The 17,234-nt window shown below is 43.6% G+C and overlaps 3 protein-coding genes across 3 annotated transcripts; 1 reads left to right on the top strand and 2 right to left on the bottom strand.

Annotated features, from left to right (window-relative positions):
• Nucleotides 1-155: 155 nt before the first annotated feature.
• Nucleotides 156-3,039, bottom strand: LOC141427231 (transmembrane protein 138). Its single transcript, XM_074086453.1, has 4 exons — nucleotides 2,755-3,039; nucleotides 2,592-2,664; nucleotides 1,993-2,185; nucleotides 156-1,247 (listed from the first exon to the last, which is right to left on the bottom strand). The coding sequence occupies exons 1-4, from the start codon at nucleotides 2,880-2,882 to the stop codon at nucleotides 1,141-1,143; spliced, it is 501 nt and encodes a 166-aa protein (XP_073942554.1). The 5' UTR covers nucleotides 2,883-3,039; the 3' UTR covers nucleotides 156-1,140.
• Nucleotides 3,040-3,546: 507 nt separating this feature from the next.
• Nucleotides 3,547-9,172, top strand: LOC141427229 (uncharacterized). Its single transcript, XM_074086452.1, has 5 exons — nucleotides 3,547-4,201; nucleotides 5,933-6,074; nucleotides 7,038-7,252; nucleotides 7,904-8,198; nucleotides 8,283-9,172. The coding sequence occupies exons 1-5, from the start codon at nucleotides 3,841-3,843 to the stop codon at nucleotides 8,455-8,457; spliced, it is 1,188 nt and encodes a 395-aa protein (XP_073942553.1). The 5' UTR covers nucleotides 3,547-3,840; the 3' UTR covers nucleotides 8,458-9,172.
• A 588-nt stretch (nucleotides 9,173-9,760) lies between these two features.
• On the bottom strand, nucleotides 9,761-16,863 carry Atac3 (Ada2a-containing complex component 3). The gene is made up of 10 exons (XM_074086451.1): nucleotides 16,462-16,863; nucleotides 15,923-16,002; nucleotides 14,047-14,216; nucleotides 13,611-13,801; nucleotides 13,344-13,534; nucleotides 13,130-13,260; nucleotides 12,866-13,052; nucleotides 11,900-12,166; nucleotides 10,375-10,596; nucleotides 9,761-10,043 (listed from the first exon to the last, which is right to left on the bottom strand). The coding sequence occupies exons 1-10, from the start codon at nucleotides 16,485-16,487 to the stop codon at nucleotides 9,847-9,849; spliced, it is 1,662 nt and encodes a 553-aa protein (XP_073942552.1). The 5' UTR covers nucleotides 16,488-16,863; the 3' UTR covers nucleotides 9,761-9,846.
• Between the last annotated feature and the right edge of the window lie 371 nt (nucleotides 16,864-17,234).

Raw genomic sequence — 17,234 nt, 5'->3', positions numbered from 1 at the left:
CATCATCGATTTGAAGAATTTGACTATGACTTACGTAGATGTTTCGAATGTCCTTATTTTAAAGGATTGTAACCAAGAGCCGCCGAATAATAGCTAATTAAAACTGATAGTGTCTTCATCGACCTTTTTTTTTAATATTTAAATTAATCGTAAGAAATAAAACAATTTCATTTACATCGTCATTTATTTAATATCACATAGAAATAGGTGAATGTAGTTCTAGATATAAAATTACAGTCACTATACCCTTTCCTTTAATTTTCCTAACTACGAGTAAATACAAATAATATCCATCAAGCATGTGGTGAGATCAATTCCTTTACAAGTTAGTAACTTACTAATACTAATAATAATATCTTATCTATAATCTGAGATGACATCTGGGATGACAGCGTCCTGTACAGAAACAGAAACTTACATCGCGCTTTCACGGTCTCTGAATTCAAAGTTTTTATCAATTGTTGTCTATGGAAAAGAGTGAATGCACGCCAGTGCAGCCGGCGGCACGAAAGTGTAATGTAATGGCGCTTACTAGCCACGCGCACCCCGTCCTGCGCATCGGTCAGTCAGCGATACCTTCATTTGTATTTTTGCACGTCAATGGTCACCGCAACACAACCGTTGTACCTACGATGATTGTACCTACAGAAAAAAACTAATAATCGGAGCATACACGGGTGCGTTCCTTAATATTCGTCAGATACATTATATCAGAAAGTTAAATGAGATTGGTGACTAAATGTAGCATTCCAAAGTTGGCGACCGCGACCGACGACGGCGATACACGATAGGATAGGATAGGATGGCTGGACAAGCGTCCAGGCGGGCGTCAGACAATAAAACACAGGTCGTGGCCGCGTATCGCGGTCGCCGACATCGGAATGGGTGACACTCTCTTCCGGCCCGGATAATGCCGACCCTGTTTTTTGTGTACACGCCCATAGAAACTGTCGTGAGCTTTTATGAGCGTGTACACGAAAAACAGGGTCGGTATTTCCATCCCGGTATTATCCGGGCCGGGAAAGAGTGTCACCCCATCGGAACGACACACAAGATGATCATAAGAGTGCTCAGTTAGTTTTTTAACAGCATGTTAACGTTTTTCGTACAGTTTGTAAATTCGTTGGGCGGGCGGCAGGCCTAGGGCGGCGCGCGCGGGCGCTGCATCCAGTCGACGTCCTCGTAGAAGCGCGGGTCGCTCACGCGCAGCGCCGTGCGCTTGTACAGGTGGTAGTACCACGGGGACACTGCGCACACACACAAACAAACACCTTTTTTTTAAAAAAAAACAGAAACAATAGTTGGGGCTGTTGGAAATATTAATCTATGCCTCTATGGTATGACATCTACGGCAACACTAGCTCGTTGATTGTCTCTGGTAGCTCTCCCCATTCTGTCTCGATCTCCTGCCTACGTTACGTGTGTAATTTTGTTGTGTACTTAATCCGAGTTATTTAATCATAAAAACTTCATCAAAATAATTGTATATTATATTGTGAATAATATAAAGGTGCAATTAGATGTTCATCTTTTATTTATATCAAGAAACGCCGCCACACCAGCCGTATAAGCTGCCTGCGCATACGCTCTGTCTAACAGGGGCTGGGTCACAAAATCCAACTCTGTTTTTCCGGACTGCGGTCCTCTAGGTATACACAACATTATTGGAGTGAAATTTATGTATTGAGGCAAGGGCAGTTCTACATGCCACGTTTTAATATTACCAGCATATTCCAAAATATCACTGCTGAGAAGCAATCGAAGACAGAATGTCATTATTTAAAAACAAAAACTATAATACAATTCTCTTAACTATTACAGCCAGCAAAATGAACATTCTTGTGACCAAACTCCTCTGAAGTGGCTTGATGGATTTTTATGAATTTTTTGGTAGGTCTGAGAATAGGACGTAAACTATTGTTTATACTTTTACGCGGACGGAGTCACAGGCAACAGCTAGTATTAGATAAAGTGGCCTCCCCACAAACTCACGGCAGCGCTGCAGCGTGAAGAGCAGCGCGAGCGCGTGCTCGGAGGCGGCGGGTGGCGAGGGGGCGCGGGGGCGCGGGGGCGCGGGGCGGTGCAGCAGCAGCGCGCCGTGCAGCGCCAGCGTCAGCGCGGTGTAGCCGGCCGCGGCCGCGCCCGCCGCCACGAAGCGCCGCGCCAGCACCTCCACCAGCCCCGCCTGCACACACAGTAGAGGCCAAGGCTTCATCTACAATACATCTACTGATATTATTTACTGATAGTCTAAAAGTGTATTCAAGAAATATATACTTAAGACTAGTTTACCCGTGGCTTCGCAGGCATAAACTATTTGATTGAAGTTAAAATTTAAATTCCGCGATTTTATAAAATTCCCCTGGAAATTCCCAAAATTTATATTTAATTTTATTTTTATTTTGTGTTAAGAACAACTGTCCAAAATTTCAAGACCCTAAACCCAGCAGTTGAAATTTCAAGATTTTATCCGGCCCGTGGGAATATCAGGACAAAAAGTAGCCTGTGTTATTCCAGACGCCCAGCTACCTACATACCATACCAAGTGAATAAGTGTTCATGGAGTTCTATTGGCATTCCCTTTTCCTTACCTGGAATAAATAAGTGGAGAAGAACGTCATCATCAGCAATGTGATTGAAAGCACCTGGAACAGGTCCTGGAAGCTAGACAAAATATTATTACTTGAGTATGACCAAAAAATAAAATGAAGAATCCAAAAGTAAATACATATTTAAGTTTATTGCATTTCTTACATAAACAGCACCAGCAGTGCATCGCGGCTCCTCGGAAACAAAGTGACGCAGTTGAATATCAGGTCACAAAGCAAGAAAGTAAGTTGGAAGAATAAACAAACTGTAAATCTTGGTGTTGATATTTTCATATTTGCTATTAACGACCTAAAATCCTAAATAATAAGAAAGAACCACAATAGTTAGGTACAAATTGAATCGACCGCACATCACAACACACGTGACGTCATCTGTGACGTACGTAAAGTAAACGCGACACGTTACGTTATTGATTTTGATGGTATTAGCAACACGTGTAACGGAACGTAAAAATGTTTTGTTTTTTTTATTTATTTCTTTTTTTTTTCTTTTTGAAACGTATAAATTTGCAAAGGGACTTAAATATTATTCCTTATTTGTGTTTCTATGTCTCACTCAGAGTTTAATAAGTAATGTAATGTATGCAATAAATAAATAAATTAAAAAATAAGTTTATAGTGTTCCTAGTGATGTGCCAACTCGGGAAAAACAAAACTCGATTTGACTCGACTCGAGTTAAAATTCACGTAGCTCGGTTGGAACTCGAGTTAACTGGATAAAACAGATTTTTATCACGAATAAATAATTGAAAAAATTTTATGCGCATTTTTAATCATTTAAAAAATGTATGTAACTTTGAGTGGTAGATCTACCTATTTTCCATTTCCAATTCTACCAATTTCTACAAATTTTTGTATCTTGCACTACCGTTTTGCTCTTAGTTTTGCCAAAATTGTTTTATGTGAAATGACAACACTGGCTGTTACTGTCATTGTAATTATTTTGATTTTGACAAGTTGAGCGAACTGCGTGCGAGCAAAGGCGAAGCGAATAAGCGAGTGTCTCCTGTTAACTTATAAAGTTACACGACAGTGTTTATAATTTTCTTAGTGGTGCTTCTTTCTGCTTGTTCACGTGTCAACAAATGAATGTGGTTGGATAACAGGATTATAAGTTGTAGTTTTGATAGATAATTGGTAGGAAGTTCAATCTTATCGTAGTTTTACTGGCAAGGAAGGAGTGTGTTCAAATTACTGCTAAGATTTTGTGAGTTTTGTGTGACTAAGAGTCATGGGGCGAGACCGAGATCGTAGCAGTTCGCGCCACCGCAGTCGCAGTCGCGAGCGCCGCCGGAGTCGCGATGGAGATCGGCGAGACCGCAGCAAGGATCGACAGAGAGACAGAAGCAAAGATCGGCACAGAGATAGCAGCGGGGACCGGAGGCGGCACAGAGACCGCAGCCGGGACCGCACCAGAGACCACAGCAGGGATCGACAAAGAAGTCGCAGGCCAACCAGTAAAGACCGCAGCCCTAGCAGGAGTCGACCACAAAGGGATAGGAATGGAGATCGACAGAGTTCCTTCCGCGACTTTGGCGGTGGCGGGGGGCTTGGGAGCTCGTCTGGAAGTTTTGGAGGAGGACTAGGAGGAGGTGAGTAGGGTTGGGCCTGTATATTTTAAGAATGGTTTACTCAATGCCATATTTAGATTCCAAAAAAGTTACCAAAGCTGGCCGAACATCACTGTCACAAGTGTCATTATCATTGTGATGTTCCAGATGTAACCAACCCATGCACATAAATAAAAAAATAGTCTTATTTTGTTTTTATTTAGACCTTAAATGGGTATTGGCAACAGAAAACTTAATAGGAAACAAAAACTCAAGAACTAAAATTACCACGAGTATAGAAAACATTTGATTAATCCAAATGTCAGACCATACTATGAAGTGCAAAATTCAAACTTCGTAACTTGCCATTCCGCTGATGTTTAAGTTATTTAATACAAGAGTCAGAGGGACAATACCAATATGTTGAAGATTATTTATTTCAACAAACATAATATAGTATAAAAAGAAACGATAACAATTATATAGATTAAAAAATATCTAAACCTTGTATCTCTCCTACCCGGGCATCGTGCCTAGTATGCTTGCGGCATTCCCTCGCTGCACAGCTAAGCTCAGCCTCTGGGCAAAAAAGACCCGGCCCTGGGGTTGCCAATAGCAATATGATACAAACTTTGATTTTCGAATTTCGTGGTATTCCCCCAGATGCCGAATGAAGTGACAATTGGAGATGTCATGGTGCCATGTTTACCATAGTTTTCCATATGTGATTTGTTGTCAATATCATATCAAAAATATCAATAAATAGTATATACACAAATTATGAAATTAATAGTATCCAAATTTTGTTTAAAACTTGAAGTATTGTCACTGTAATATGAACTTTTCTTCTACAAAACAGTTTCAACCATATATCTGTTGGTGAAATTAATATTTGCATTAAATTATTTATTTATGCAGTTGCATTCAATTTTAGCTTTACAATTATATATGTGATGGTCCGTCAGAAAAGGGTCCTTATGGCAGTTTCTAGTTACGGAGATATTGTAATTTTTGTAAAATCCTTTTAAATTATCATTTTTTGTTTTATGCAAAATAGTAAAATATATGGATAGATGTGTATTTGTAGCTGGGTTTCACTACCGTATGTTAAGTATTTCTATATTAAAATTGGGTTCAAAGCTGAGTCGAAAAGGGTCCTTATGGCAGAGCACATACAAGAATGATAAAGCTGTTGATAAAATTGTTTTATTTACTTGCAACTTTTGCTTATACATAAGTTTAAGTTATATAGGTCCACTTACAAAAAGTGCCTTAGTACCTACTTAATATCAAAAAATACCCAACTTAGGTAATGAAACCAAAGTATTTATACAAGCTGGCAGCTTTATTCCAATTATCATAATCCTTCTTATGATAATTAGAATGTGAAAAACCGGCCAAGAGCGTGTCGGACACGCCCAAGATAGGGTTTTAAAAGATACAACAAGGTTGATTCAGGAAGCAAAACTCATTTAGTCTATCCACAACTGTCATCATTACCAACTAATCACAAGACTACCCATCTTAATACATAACATACCTTTCCACCGTAATCAAGTAGTACAAACATTTTAAGTGCAGTAATCAACATAAGTAACTAGCATGTATAGCATGTTTGGAGAATTGTAAAATAAATGTTAGTTGATGTGAAAGACAGACAAACATACAAACACACACACTTTCGCATTTATAATATTAGTATGGATTGTGTGCAACCCCACTACGTAGCTTTATTGTTTGAAGCATTGTAAGTGGCGTTGTGTTGTGTTCCAGGGCTGGGGTGTGTGGGCGGGGGCGGGGGCGGCGCGCGGCGGCCGCAGGAGGACGACTTCTGGGACGCGCGCCGCGAACAGCGCGAGCGCATCGGCCGCCTCGGGGTCTCCGCCATCTGGGGAGCCTCCCCCGCACGACCCGAGTGAGTGTCCTGATGCCTTCATCGAGGTCTAATCCACCCAATGTTGGGGCTTTTCCCTATTCTTCAGTTTGACAAAATTGCAAGTAGTCCACATTAACCACAATCTAGTAGTTGCATGCACAGCCAATTAGTGTGGACATTGGGATTTGCCTTACTGTTGCCAGGTTGATTTTGCTTAAGACCAGCAATGATTCAGCAGAAACCTATTTTTGAGTTACCTAATTAAATTAAAAAATTAAATTAAAATCCATTTATTTCATGTTTCTTAGACACATATACTTAGCAGAGAAGTTGCTGCCCCCAAAATATTTTTTAATATTTAGAAACATAAATCCTACTAATATTATAAATGTGAATGTTTGTGAGTGAGTATGTTTGTTACTTCTTCACGCTAAAACGGCTGGACGGATTTGGATGATATTTGGCAAAAAGTTAGTTTATAACCTGAATCCTATATACATACTTTTTATGATGACTTTCTGCCAAGTTTCTTGCGGTGCATTCTTCTTGGCAATGATGGTCCCGAAAGCGCTGGTAGTTTAGACGTGTAAAAGTGCCCATTGCGGCCTATTTACTGAATAAATCATTTGAATTTGAATTTGACTTTTATCCCGATATTCCCACGGGATAGGGATAAATCTCGAAATTATAACCGCTGGGCTTAGTCATGAAATTTGGTATGTAGGTAGCCGGACGTCTGGAATAACACATATGCTACTTTTTATCCCGATATTCCCACGGGATAGGGGAAAAAAATGAAATTTTTGCACTGGGAGTCTTGAATTTTGTACAGTTATTCACAACACAACCTCAATGAAGACCACGATATAAATTTTGGAAATTTCCAGGGGAATTTTGTAAAATCCCGATAATTTAAATTGCAACTACCAGACCGAATAGTTTACGTGTGCCAAGGCGCGGGTAATAGCTAGTGACTAATAAATAAATGATGATATTTTTCAGCTCTTCTGAGGAATCGGAGCCAGAGAAAACCCATAAAGACAAAGAAAAGAAGAAAAGCAAAAAGTCCAAAGACAAAGAAGGTACCAAACAAAAGTTGAAGAAATTGAAAAAGAAACTAAAGAAAGTGAAAAAAGCTCGCAAAAAAGCCAAGAAGAAGTCCAAGAGTTCCAGCGACTCCAGCTCCAGCGAGGAGGAGGTGTGGGTGGAGAAAGGAAGTGAGGCATTTGATTTTATAATGTATCTTGAAGTTTATTAAGTATAATTTAATTTAGTTTCAATTTAACCATCATAAGATTAGGTTAAAATCTATCTTTACTTACATAATTATTTACAGTTTTTATATGGTTATGAAGAGAGATATGCTTGGTGTTTTTTGGTGCAATGATATCAGGATTACGGAGTTTCTTTGTAGAGCTAGTCTCTATTGTAGCTCAAACAATGTCTGAGTCGAAGCAGCAATTGGCAGGTTGCATTGCTTGAAACACAAAAAACAGTTAGGGAACAAAGGTTCTCTAGTGAAAAGAATAGAAAAAAAAAATTTGGTGTAAAAAAAGTTTGTAGGGTCAAGGAGTAATGACTTTTCCTTTGAAAAGGTTCCATGAATTAAATTCCTTGACTGTACCTATGTAAAATCTTCTTAATCTAAATATTACAGTAGTTAACAGAGCACCATAATGGTCACCACTCAGCAAATGCCTGCATGTCTGAATTTCTTCAGTTATGGTGCTGGTTTTCAGTGAGTGGAGACAATTAACCGGAAGCCGCAACATCTACGATCTGGATCAATCGGAATATAGGATAAATCAAAAAAGCCTACAGAGGCAAAACCGGTTCAGTTAACAATTCGATCGTCGTTATAATTTCAGAAGAGGGAGAGCTGTCGGCGGGCAAGGCGCGCGAGGCTTCCCCCGAGCTGGTGGGTCCGGCGGGGCCTGCGTGGGGCGGCGGGGGCGCGGGGGCGCGGGGCGGCGGGGGCGCGGGGGGCGGCGAGGGCGCGCTGCCGCTGCGGGCGCTGGGACGCGCGCTGCTGCCCGGCGAGGGCGCGGCCATGGCGGCCTTCGTGGCCGACGGGAAGCGCATCCCGCGCCGCGGGGAGATCGGCCTCACCTCCGACGAGATCGCCGCCTACGAGAGCGTCGGATACGTCATGAGCGGCAGCAGGTCGCCATTTTGCACTTTTTTATTGATTCAGACGTAATCTTTGTGCTTACATGGCGAATGACTAACATGTGTGTCTCTTGCCAGGCACCGGCGCATGGAGGCTGTGCGCATCCGCAAGGAGAACCAGATCTACTCGGCCGACGAGAAGCGCGCGCTGGCTGCCTTCAGCAAGGAGGAGCGCGCCAAGCGGGAGGGCGCCATCCTCGCGCAGTTCCGCGGGGTGCTGCGCGCGCGCACCGACGGCCGCCCCGACCACTAGCGCCCCGCTACGCCGCCAATTAACTAAGGAATCCCCCCCCCACGGTGCGATTGCAGACTATTACCACCAGCGAGACGGAAATGCGCCCGTTATATTTGCCGCGTCAGTGTTATCATACGGTCGCCCTTGGTTGGTGGGCTCGCACGTCACGTCACCGACCGCCGCGTCTGCACCACCGTGGAACGCGAACGCTTTCGTCGACGATCGTTGCTGGCCGGCGCGAGGCGTCGTGACCAAGATCACGATACTCACTAGACGGCAGAAGTCCACGTCGCATGGAACGCTACAGCCAAAAATACTATCATCAAAGGAAAGAGGAGCTAAAATTAACTTTCGAGTAAACTGAGAGAAAAGGGCGCTACAGAAAACTTGTTCAACACTCAAACTAGAATTATGATTCTTTGATGGACCTCGCGTGAATCCCGATATCTGTAAAGAACTTTTAGGGCCCTATTTCTTTGTTCAGAAAACAATATTGCTCATTTTTGTGATGAAATAATTATTATATGTATCAATGATCTTTTTGTGTTGTCAAACAATGTTGGAACTACTGAACAATTACTTGCGAGTGCCGTTTTACGTCAGAGAGAAGACAATAATGTAGATACTTTGGAACATGGTGCCCAGTAGCAAGTGTCAATGATAAAATAAGTGACTAATTTTATATTTGCAAAAACAAAACAATGAAATTAAACAATCATTCAAAAATACCATATATTTATTTTCTTATTTAATAAAAAAATAACAAAAAAACAGTCGTCTTCTCGCTTCTATTTGATTGAAGTATCGGTGATAAGTTACAATTGTAATATTTGTAATTACACTAACAAACCATGATAAACTGAAGAGTATGGAGTTCAACTCGATATAAATTAACTATTTGTAGTCTTTTGTCGAGTATCCGGAATGGAAAACATAATAACCACTTAACTACTATAGTAAATCTTATTTACACTTGTTTCATCACAGGAAGGTAAAATTATTTCGTATCGTTCAATCCTTCGGCCGGCTCAGTATCGAAAAACACTCCCGAAACGTGTAAATTTAGTAAAAATGTGATCCTCCTTTTTGTACTAAAAAGTTTTTTTGCGTTGAAGGGTAAATATTTAGTGAAACTTATCCGTTGGAGTTCGTTTTCTTTTCGACGATTTTTGTAGCAAACCTATGTCCCTGTCCCTAATGTCTTGAAGGAAGTGTATGTTTCGAGGAAATTGCACACTCTAAGAAAGTGTTCATTTTGCATAAAACACGCAACGCTCAGCAGTTTATGCTCCAGTTAACTGCATTGCGGGCATTAACTGGCGTTGACGGACCTTTAATGTTTCAATTAAAGGCCTGTCAACGCCAGTCAATAGTGGGCAGCTCCCTGGACATAACGTCAGGGCGGCGCTAGCTGGGGTGCCTGGGGTGTTCCCTTGCGGCGCGCAGCTCCCTCGACATGGCGGCGAGCGCGGCGTGCGCGGCCAGCAGCTGCGCGCGCAGATACCGCGCCGACATGGACCGCACGAACTGTTCGGGCACGCACACCACGGCCTCGCCGCCCCCGCCCCGCCGCCGCCCCCGCCCCCGCCCAGCGCCGCCAGCGGCTGCAACAAGCACAGACCGACCTCACACTTACATACGTTTGACACTCGCTTCGCAAACGAGAATAATATGGAATTTAGTCTTTTCGTTAACCTGAAGCTGGAGGTGAAGAATCTAATCAGTCGTCGCTTGTTCCTATGCTGATCGTTAACCCTATTTTGCATCAAAATTTGATGTCAGATTTTTGTCCAAAATAGGTTAGTGGCCTGCGGGCTACAGTATTGTGAGCAGTGGTGGTTGGTGGTAGCGATAAGGTCCCCTATCGCTTACTATGTGTTAGTGTTCAATAAAGAGTAATTGTATGTAGTGTATGTCGGGGTGTGGTGCTATTACCTCGTTGTCGCCGGAGCTGTGCGCGCGCGCGGCGGTGGCCACGAGCTTGCTGAAGCTGGCCTTGTTCATGATGATCTTGACGCCGCCGCGCCCCCCCGCGGCCCCCGCGCCCCCCGCCGCAGCCCCCGTGCCGCCCCCCGCAACGCGCGCCTTCGCCTTCATCGGTGTTTTGACGGGCCCCGCCGTCGCCGTCGGCTCCGGAGAAAGCTGCACATACTTTATCTACACGGAATGAAAACATTACCATGAAATTTTCTGACATCTTGGCAACAATAATAATAAGTTTAAGCAATACAGCGCGCGGTTGTTTTATGCAAAAAACGCTGCGTCAAACGCAATTTTCATCGGATAATCTAATTTAATTACCAAACATTGCCTTACGCGGTGAGCGCATCCATTATCTGGTACAAAATTACCGGGCCGTGTTTATCGTATACAGGGGAGTTTCGTTTTTTACTTTTTATTTTATTTTATTTTATTCGGAAAACCAACAGCTTAAATTAACTAATACAGGTGGAATACAGAAAATGTAACAATAGAGCCAATTAAAGGTTTCCACAGATAATACGAAGATATGGACACATTAGCACAAAGAAATGGAAAACAAATTAAACACAAAAAATAAACTAAATGGAAAACAAAAAAGAAATTTTTTGAACAAAAACAGAAAAATCAAAGAGGCGACTGAGCCCCGGGATGAGGAGCAAAGAAATTTGATGCTATACGGTTTCTTACTACAGCAGGCTTTAATCGGTACAGATCTAGATCCTCATAACGCTGACACAGTTCGTTCATCGACCTCGCAGCTCGATAAAAGTATGAATTTTTACGATAATTTGTTTTCGCAAGTGGTAACGCCAAAGGTCGATAGTTATTTCTAATTGATGCTCTGGGAACACGAAAATTGATATTGTTTAATAACTCTGGACTATCAACGGATCCTGATAAGATTTTTGTAAGATAAACAATATCATTTATCTTTCTTCTCAAATCAAGGGGTAGAAAATGGAACCTTATACACCTATCGTGGTAACTTAAATCAATAATTTTCGATTTAAACTGAAGAAATTTTAAGAACTTCCTTTGAATAGTTTCAATACGATTAATATATATGTGATAGCACGGGTTCCACACCACGGATACATACTCGAGGATAGAGCGCACAAACGAACAATATAACACCTTGACAGTTTTAAGTTTCTTAAAATTAGTAGAACTTCTCATGATAAAACCCATATCTCTGATTTAGCAAGCAATGTGAATGAGTGATACCTTAAAAGAAAGAACAATAAACAGGCATGTTTTTAAAAATGTTTGAACATTTGAAGGATTTAAAAAATAAATAAATTATGGCACAGAAAAAAACATTTTTTTTTATCAAACTTCGGCTAAGACATATATGGCTAAAAATGTTCAAAAATACCTCGGCTATCACCCCTTAAAGCTTTGCACGTAGCTACCAAACACCCTGTAGCACAACCGAGCGCTTAAATGAATACCAAATACTGAAGTATAAGTGTCCAACCTGCATGTCTTGCGGGTCGAGTATTTTCTTGAGCTGTGCCGTGGTGGCTGCGGTCGCGGGGGGGCCGGGGGCGGGGCCGGGCTTGGCCAGCTTGGTGGGCAGCTTGTTGACCGTGAACACCTTGACGCCGGGCCGCGGGGGGGAGCGCGCCGGACACGCGCGCACCACCACCCCGCCGCGCGCCGCCGGGGGCAAGGGGCGGGGGCCGGGCCGGCAGGGGCGCCGCCGGTGCGGAGCTGTTCTCCTTCAGCATCAGCTTGCCGGCGTCTATAACGTCAGAGATAACATAACATATTTTTGATCACACTTGCTCGTAAACAGTGTCGTAACATGGAAGCTACCTTGTTTGCAACCAGCTTAAACTAAACCCTCGACCTTAATGTGCTTGTCATGAAGCCCGTGGTCGGTTGCATTTGTCATTGCCCGTAGTGATAGTGCATGGCGCGCTGCTGCACGCGCCCCCTCCCCCTCCCCCCTCCCGCAGCTCAGGCGCGCTGTGCTGGGGAGGATGCTGGCGCTGCCCTAGAGCGCAGCCTAAGGTCAAGGCAATGAGGCAAAAATAATATTTTATCTTACAAATAAACAATTTTACTCGCAAATGTGATGAAAAACATTGTATGTCGCACAGGCGGTGCTAGACTCTCGTTCGTAATTCCTTATTTACTGCCCTTAAGACACAATGTATAGTCGACTAAGAGGCTATCGGGAGGCCTACAACAAGATCGCCGAATCGCGGTGGATGCGGAAAGCGCGAGACTAGTCCGAGTGGAGTCTCGGGGAAGGCCTATGTCCAGCAGTGGACGTCTTTCGGCTGACATGATGATGAACAATATGTGAAGTTAGTGTTTAGGCCTTATAAGACGGCACAGTGTGCGTGAACGTCGGCTCCGATCAGTGAGTACGCACTCGCGCACAAAGAGACTAAGTTAGTGGTGTAAAGTGGTGTTTTCGTGTGTTGTGGTGGACCTGAGAGCACGACGGTGCGGCCGCTCTGCAGCGCGGACAGCACCGTGCTGGTGTCGTCCACCGGCAGCAGCGTGATGCCGTGCTGCCGGAGCAGCGCCGCCGCCCGCGCGCCCTCCCCCGCCCCCGCACCTGCCGCCGCCCCTGCACCCGCACCCAACGACCCCGCCGTCTGCTCCGCCGGCCCGCTCTGCACCCACAAAAATAGGTTTAAATTGCTCAAATTTTTTTTTCTGAACGAATCAACATTAACGAAATGTTTCATACCTCAATTTCTATATTCGGTTTCGTGACTTTTTGTTGTATTCTTATGATGGGCTTCTCCTCGTTCGGCAGCGGCATCGCGAGCGCCTCGTAGTTGGGGTCCGCGGCCGCGCTCTCGTCGACCGCCATCGCCTCTGCCGACCGACATGTCATTAGTATTAGCGGCGCGATCGACCGGACCACAGGCAGGGGTAGGTAGCAGGCGGGATGCGGTTACCGGCGTGTTGCGCGCGTTCCTGCAGCGCGGCGCGCACGGCCTGCCGCACGGCGGGCGCGGCCAGCTGCAGCGGCGTGCGGCCGAACTTGCAGCGCGCGCGGGGGGAGCACCCGCGCCGCGCCAGCAGCGCCGCCAGCCCCGCGTGCCCGCGGGCGCACGCCCAGTGCAGCGGCGTCATCTGCAGCATGTCCCTGCGACACACGACACGATATAGCTGTAGCTGTAGCTGGACGGACAAGGGGCCGCCACAGCAGCGGGGGGCAGTACCTGGTGTCCGGCAGCGCGCCGTGGTCCAGCAGCAGCGCCGCGACCCTTGCGTGTCCGGCGTGCGCCGCCAGGTGCAGCGGGGTGCGGTCCACCTTGGTCCTAGCGTCGCGGCTGACGCCGGCCCGCAGCAGCACGCCGGCCGCCGCCACGTGCCCGCCCGCGCACGCCAGGTGCAGCGGGGACGTGCCCAGCTGGAACACGATTCAACTGACCATTCAAAACTCTTCTATTCTACTATATTGACTGCAATATTTGTACAACTTACAGAGGCGTCTGACACGGTTGATACAGATTTAGGATTAAAAATAATACTTCAACTTGGCTTGGACACGTAACAGAAAAAATATTAACAAACTTCAATATGCAAATAAAATTCGATTCGCTTAAGTTTTTCGGCCATCTCCGCGCCCGCCAAACCCCCGCCTCGTGCACTGACCCAGTCGGTGGTGAAGGGCGCCCCCTGCGCCATGAGGTCGACGACAGCCTGCGCGTCCCCCGCGCGCGCCGCCAGCAGCAGCCGCCGGCCCAGCTCCGCGCCCGCCGCCGCCCCGCGCGCCCCCCCCGGCCCCCCGCGCCACCCGCCGTCCCCGGGCTGATGCTCTCCGACTGCACACAGACATTCACCGTGATAGTGTCATAAGATAAAGCACCAGTAACCATAAAACCAATTATTAAAGATATCAACAGTCGCCAGCCTTTCTACAAAAACAGCTGCATCTTGCTTGCAAACAGGCTCGCTTGATGTATCTGCTCCTATCATAATGAAATGACCAGTTTCAATTCAAGGCATAAGGTCATCTTAACCCAGTGACATCAATTTGTACCCCATTTTGGGCACAAAAGCCATAGCCATATTATTTGCAATAGTTCCTTCGCAAGTACAGTGGAACAATAGTCGTCTACCTCACCTACATACTATGGGTTTCAATCCCACCTGCTGGGTTGTGCTGAGTCACCGACTTCGAGCTAGTAGGTACCTAAAGAAATATTTTCAAGGGTTTTGTAGTTGGTTCCAATTTTTGTTATTTTTTTATTTTTTTGGAGTCGGTTTTACTTTTTTTATTAAAAATGTTCTTTATTTCTCACTTTTAAGTGATTCGTAGCCAAAGTACATCTCACAACAATTCCATTAAGCCCAAACACGGTTTAGTTACATTGTTTTATAACAGAGTTGCCTATCTTCCGGCTTCAGCATCATATCAGCTCGAAAGAATCATTAACTTAAAGCTTCTTCTTAGTCGCTTTTCTAGGTATATTAATCATGTCGTTTATAGAAGAGCGAGCATTGATCACTTCTGTATGATGGTCATCTAGGTACTCTTTCGAATTTAAAATGAATTTTGAAAATCGGTCCACAAAAAAAAATACAAACATTGCAACAAAGAAACTCCTTTTTTGAAGTTGGTTAAAATCATCAAAAGGTATTGCTTACTTTCATAGGATACTTCTGAAGAGTATCTTTGAATAAAATAAATTTTGAAAATCATAAACAAAAAAATACTTTTTTATTGGAACTGGCTGAAACCCCTATTTGACCTTGTTAAAAATAAAAACAGAAAAGGAATTGCATTACTTTCATAGGCTATTAACAGCCTATTGAGTCCTAGATTTAATGCGGTTTTTCATAGACGGGAGCAAGTACCATTCCTTAGAAACTGGTTTGATAGATATCTATTTTCTCTTAAGAATATACAAATTACTTACTTTCATAACAGTATTAACTTGTTCAGAGCGTAGACTTAAATAGCTAAGCAAAATGAGCATTTCATTCTTATCAATTTGCATTATGAAAGATGAGGCAAACTGCTTTGTGCGGGCCAATGGAACACTTAACTACATAAGGGTGAAGACACTCCCCCCGCCTGGAAGTCCGCCCGCTGGATTTCCTATCCTCGTACAGCACAACCGTAGTGGAAACAACTAAGGGGAGCAAGGATAGGTAAAATCCTCGCACATCTCTGGCAGAAATGCAGCCTTGAAAACACTGCTGCAAATAATCCTAACTTAAGGAATCATTTGCAAAATTGGTAAATTATGTGTGTTGTTATAACTTATAACAAGCATACTGTCATGAAATGCTTAGATATCCATATTTATAAACTTGTATGCATTACAGTACATTGGTTAAACAAGTTAAACAAAGAAATTTGACCTTTTTCTTATCAATCTTATCATAGAATGACTAACTTGTCTACAGAGACAACAGAGCTCTTCGACTGTAGTTGTTTCTTCACAATCTTCACAGTTAGTTAATGAATACAAGCTGAATCATAAGTTGCAAAGTAACACAAGGCATGTCTCCGCTGACTTACCGAGATGATCTGTGGCCCCGTAGCAGCAGCCAGGCGCACCATTACCTCCTCGTCGCGCGGCTCGTCCGCCATCGCCTCGCCTGCCACACACACACACACACACACGAGTTACACACGGAGCCCACCATGCAAACGATCTTGCAAATTGTAATCTAATGCTATGGAATAATTTTAAACTAATAATTCGGCTATGCGCGGATCCGAGTATCGGTAAGCGCAGCTTAGGACATCACCAACGAGATGGACGGATGACCTGGTTTAAGTCGCGGGTTCACGGTGGATGCAAGCCGCTTCCAACCGAGGCAAGTGGAGGTCTATGGGAGAGGCCTATGTCCAACAGTGGACGTCCTATGGCTGATATGATGATGATGAATTTGGCTATGTATGAGTAATAAATTAATTAAACACGTATATAAATAGTAACAGAAGTCATCGTCGTATCAAATACATTATTTTGATATTTTCTTGCTGTCAAATGATATGATAATCATAGCCCGAGAAAGTAGTGTAGTAGGTAGGTAGTTGTAAATAATTATTACCTGCATGATGTCGGATCACAAAACATTACTCATGTATTATTATAGTACTTAATTCGATTCTGTTCGATACAATTTAATTGTACCCTGTTGTGTTTTTTATGGATGCCGAAAGATAACCTTGACAGTACGCTATCTTGCCCAAACATAGACATGCGTATCTCAAAGCATGCCATGTCTAGTATTCCTCTTTAATAGTAAGAGACGCGAAACGAACAAGGCAACAATATTTCGCGCCGTGGCTGATCACCGGAATTTAATAACAGGATAAGGATGTCAAGTCAAAGCTAGCTACCGTGCGCGATACAATCGCCATAACCATGCACTTCCTTTTCCTGTCAAAACGGAAGTGATACTAGGCTATCAACACTTTCTTCTAATTCGAATCACAATCACTGATACAAAACTTACTATTGATATTCATGCACCACAAAACGAAGATGTAAATTAACTAATTTTCCATGTTCTTCTAAAGTGAAGAACGTGTAGACGTCAACATATTTACGTCCATTTTCACAAAGAGGGCCAACACAAATAACCGCGAAAAGAAACGTCAAACCAAAAAAGTTTTTACGCAATTATTCACAGGGGTCTGTGACGTTAACATAATAATTTTACTTACACGTTTAATAAAATTACAATGCTTTTTGGAAACTTTGTATTTATAACAAATTCCACAATTTGCGCACAATAATGGATAATACTTAATACACACAGAAAAAGCAAAATAAAATTATCTTTGGCAAATTATTTGACATTTCACAGTTCGGTGTTGT

Source organism: Choristoneura fumiferana, chromosome 4 (genome assembly GCF_025370935.1).
Source record: "Choristoneura fumiferana chromosome 4, NRCan_CFum_1, whole genome shotgun sequence".
In the NCBI taxonomy this organism is placed as follows: Eukaryota; Metazoa; Arthropoda; class Insecta; order Lepidoptera; family Tortricidae; genus Choristoneura; species Choristoneura fumiferana.
Note: the sequence above shows the minus strand (reverse complement) of the source record. Positions and strands in the feature narration are given on the sequence as shown.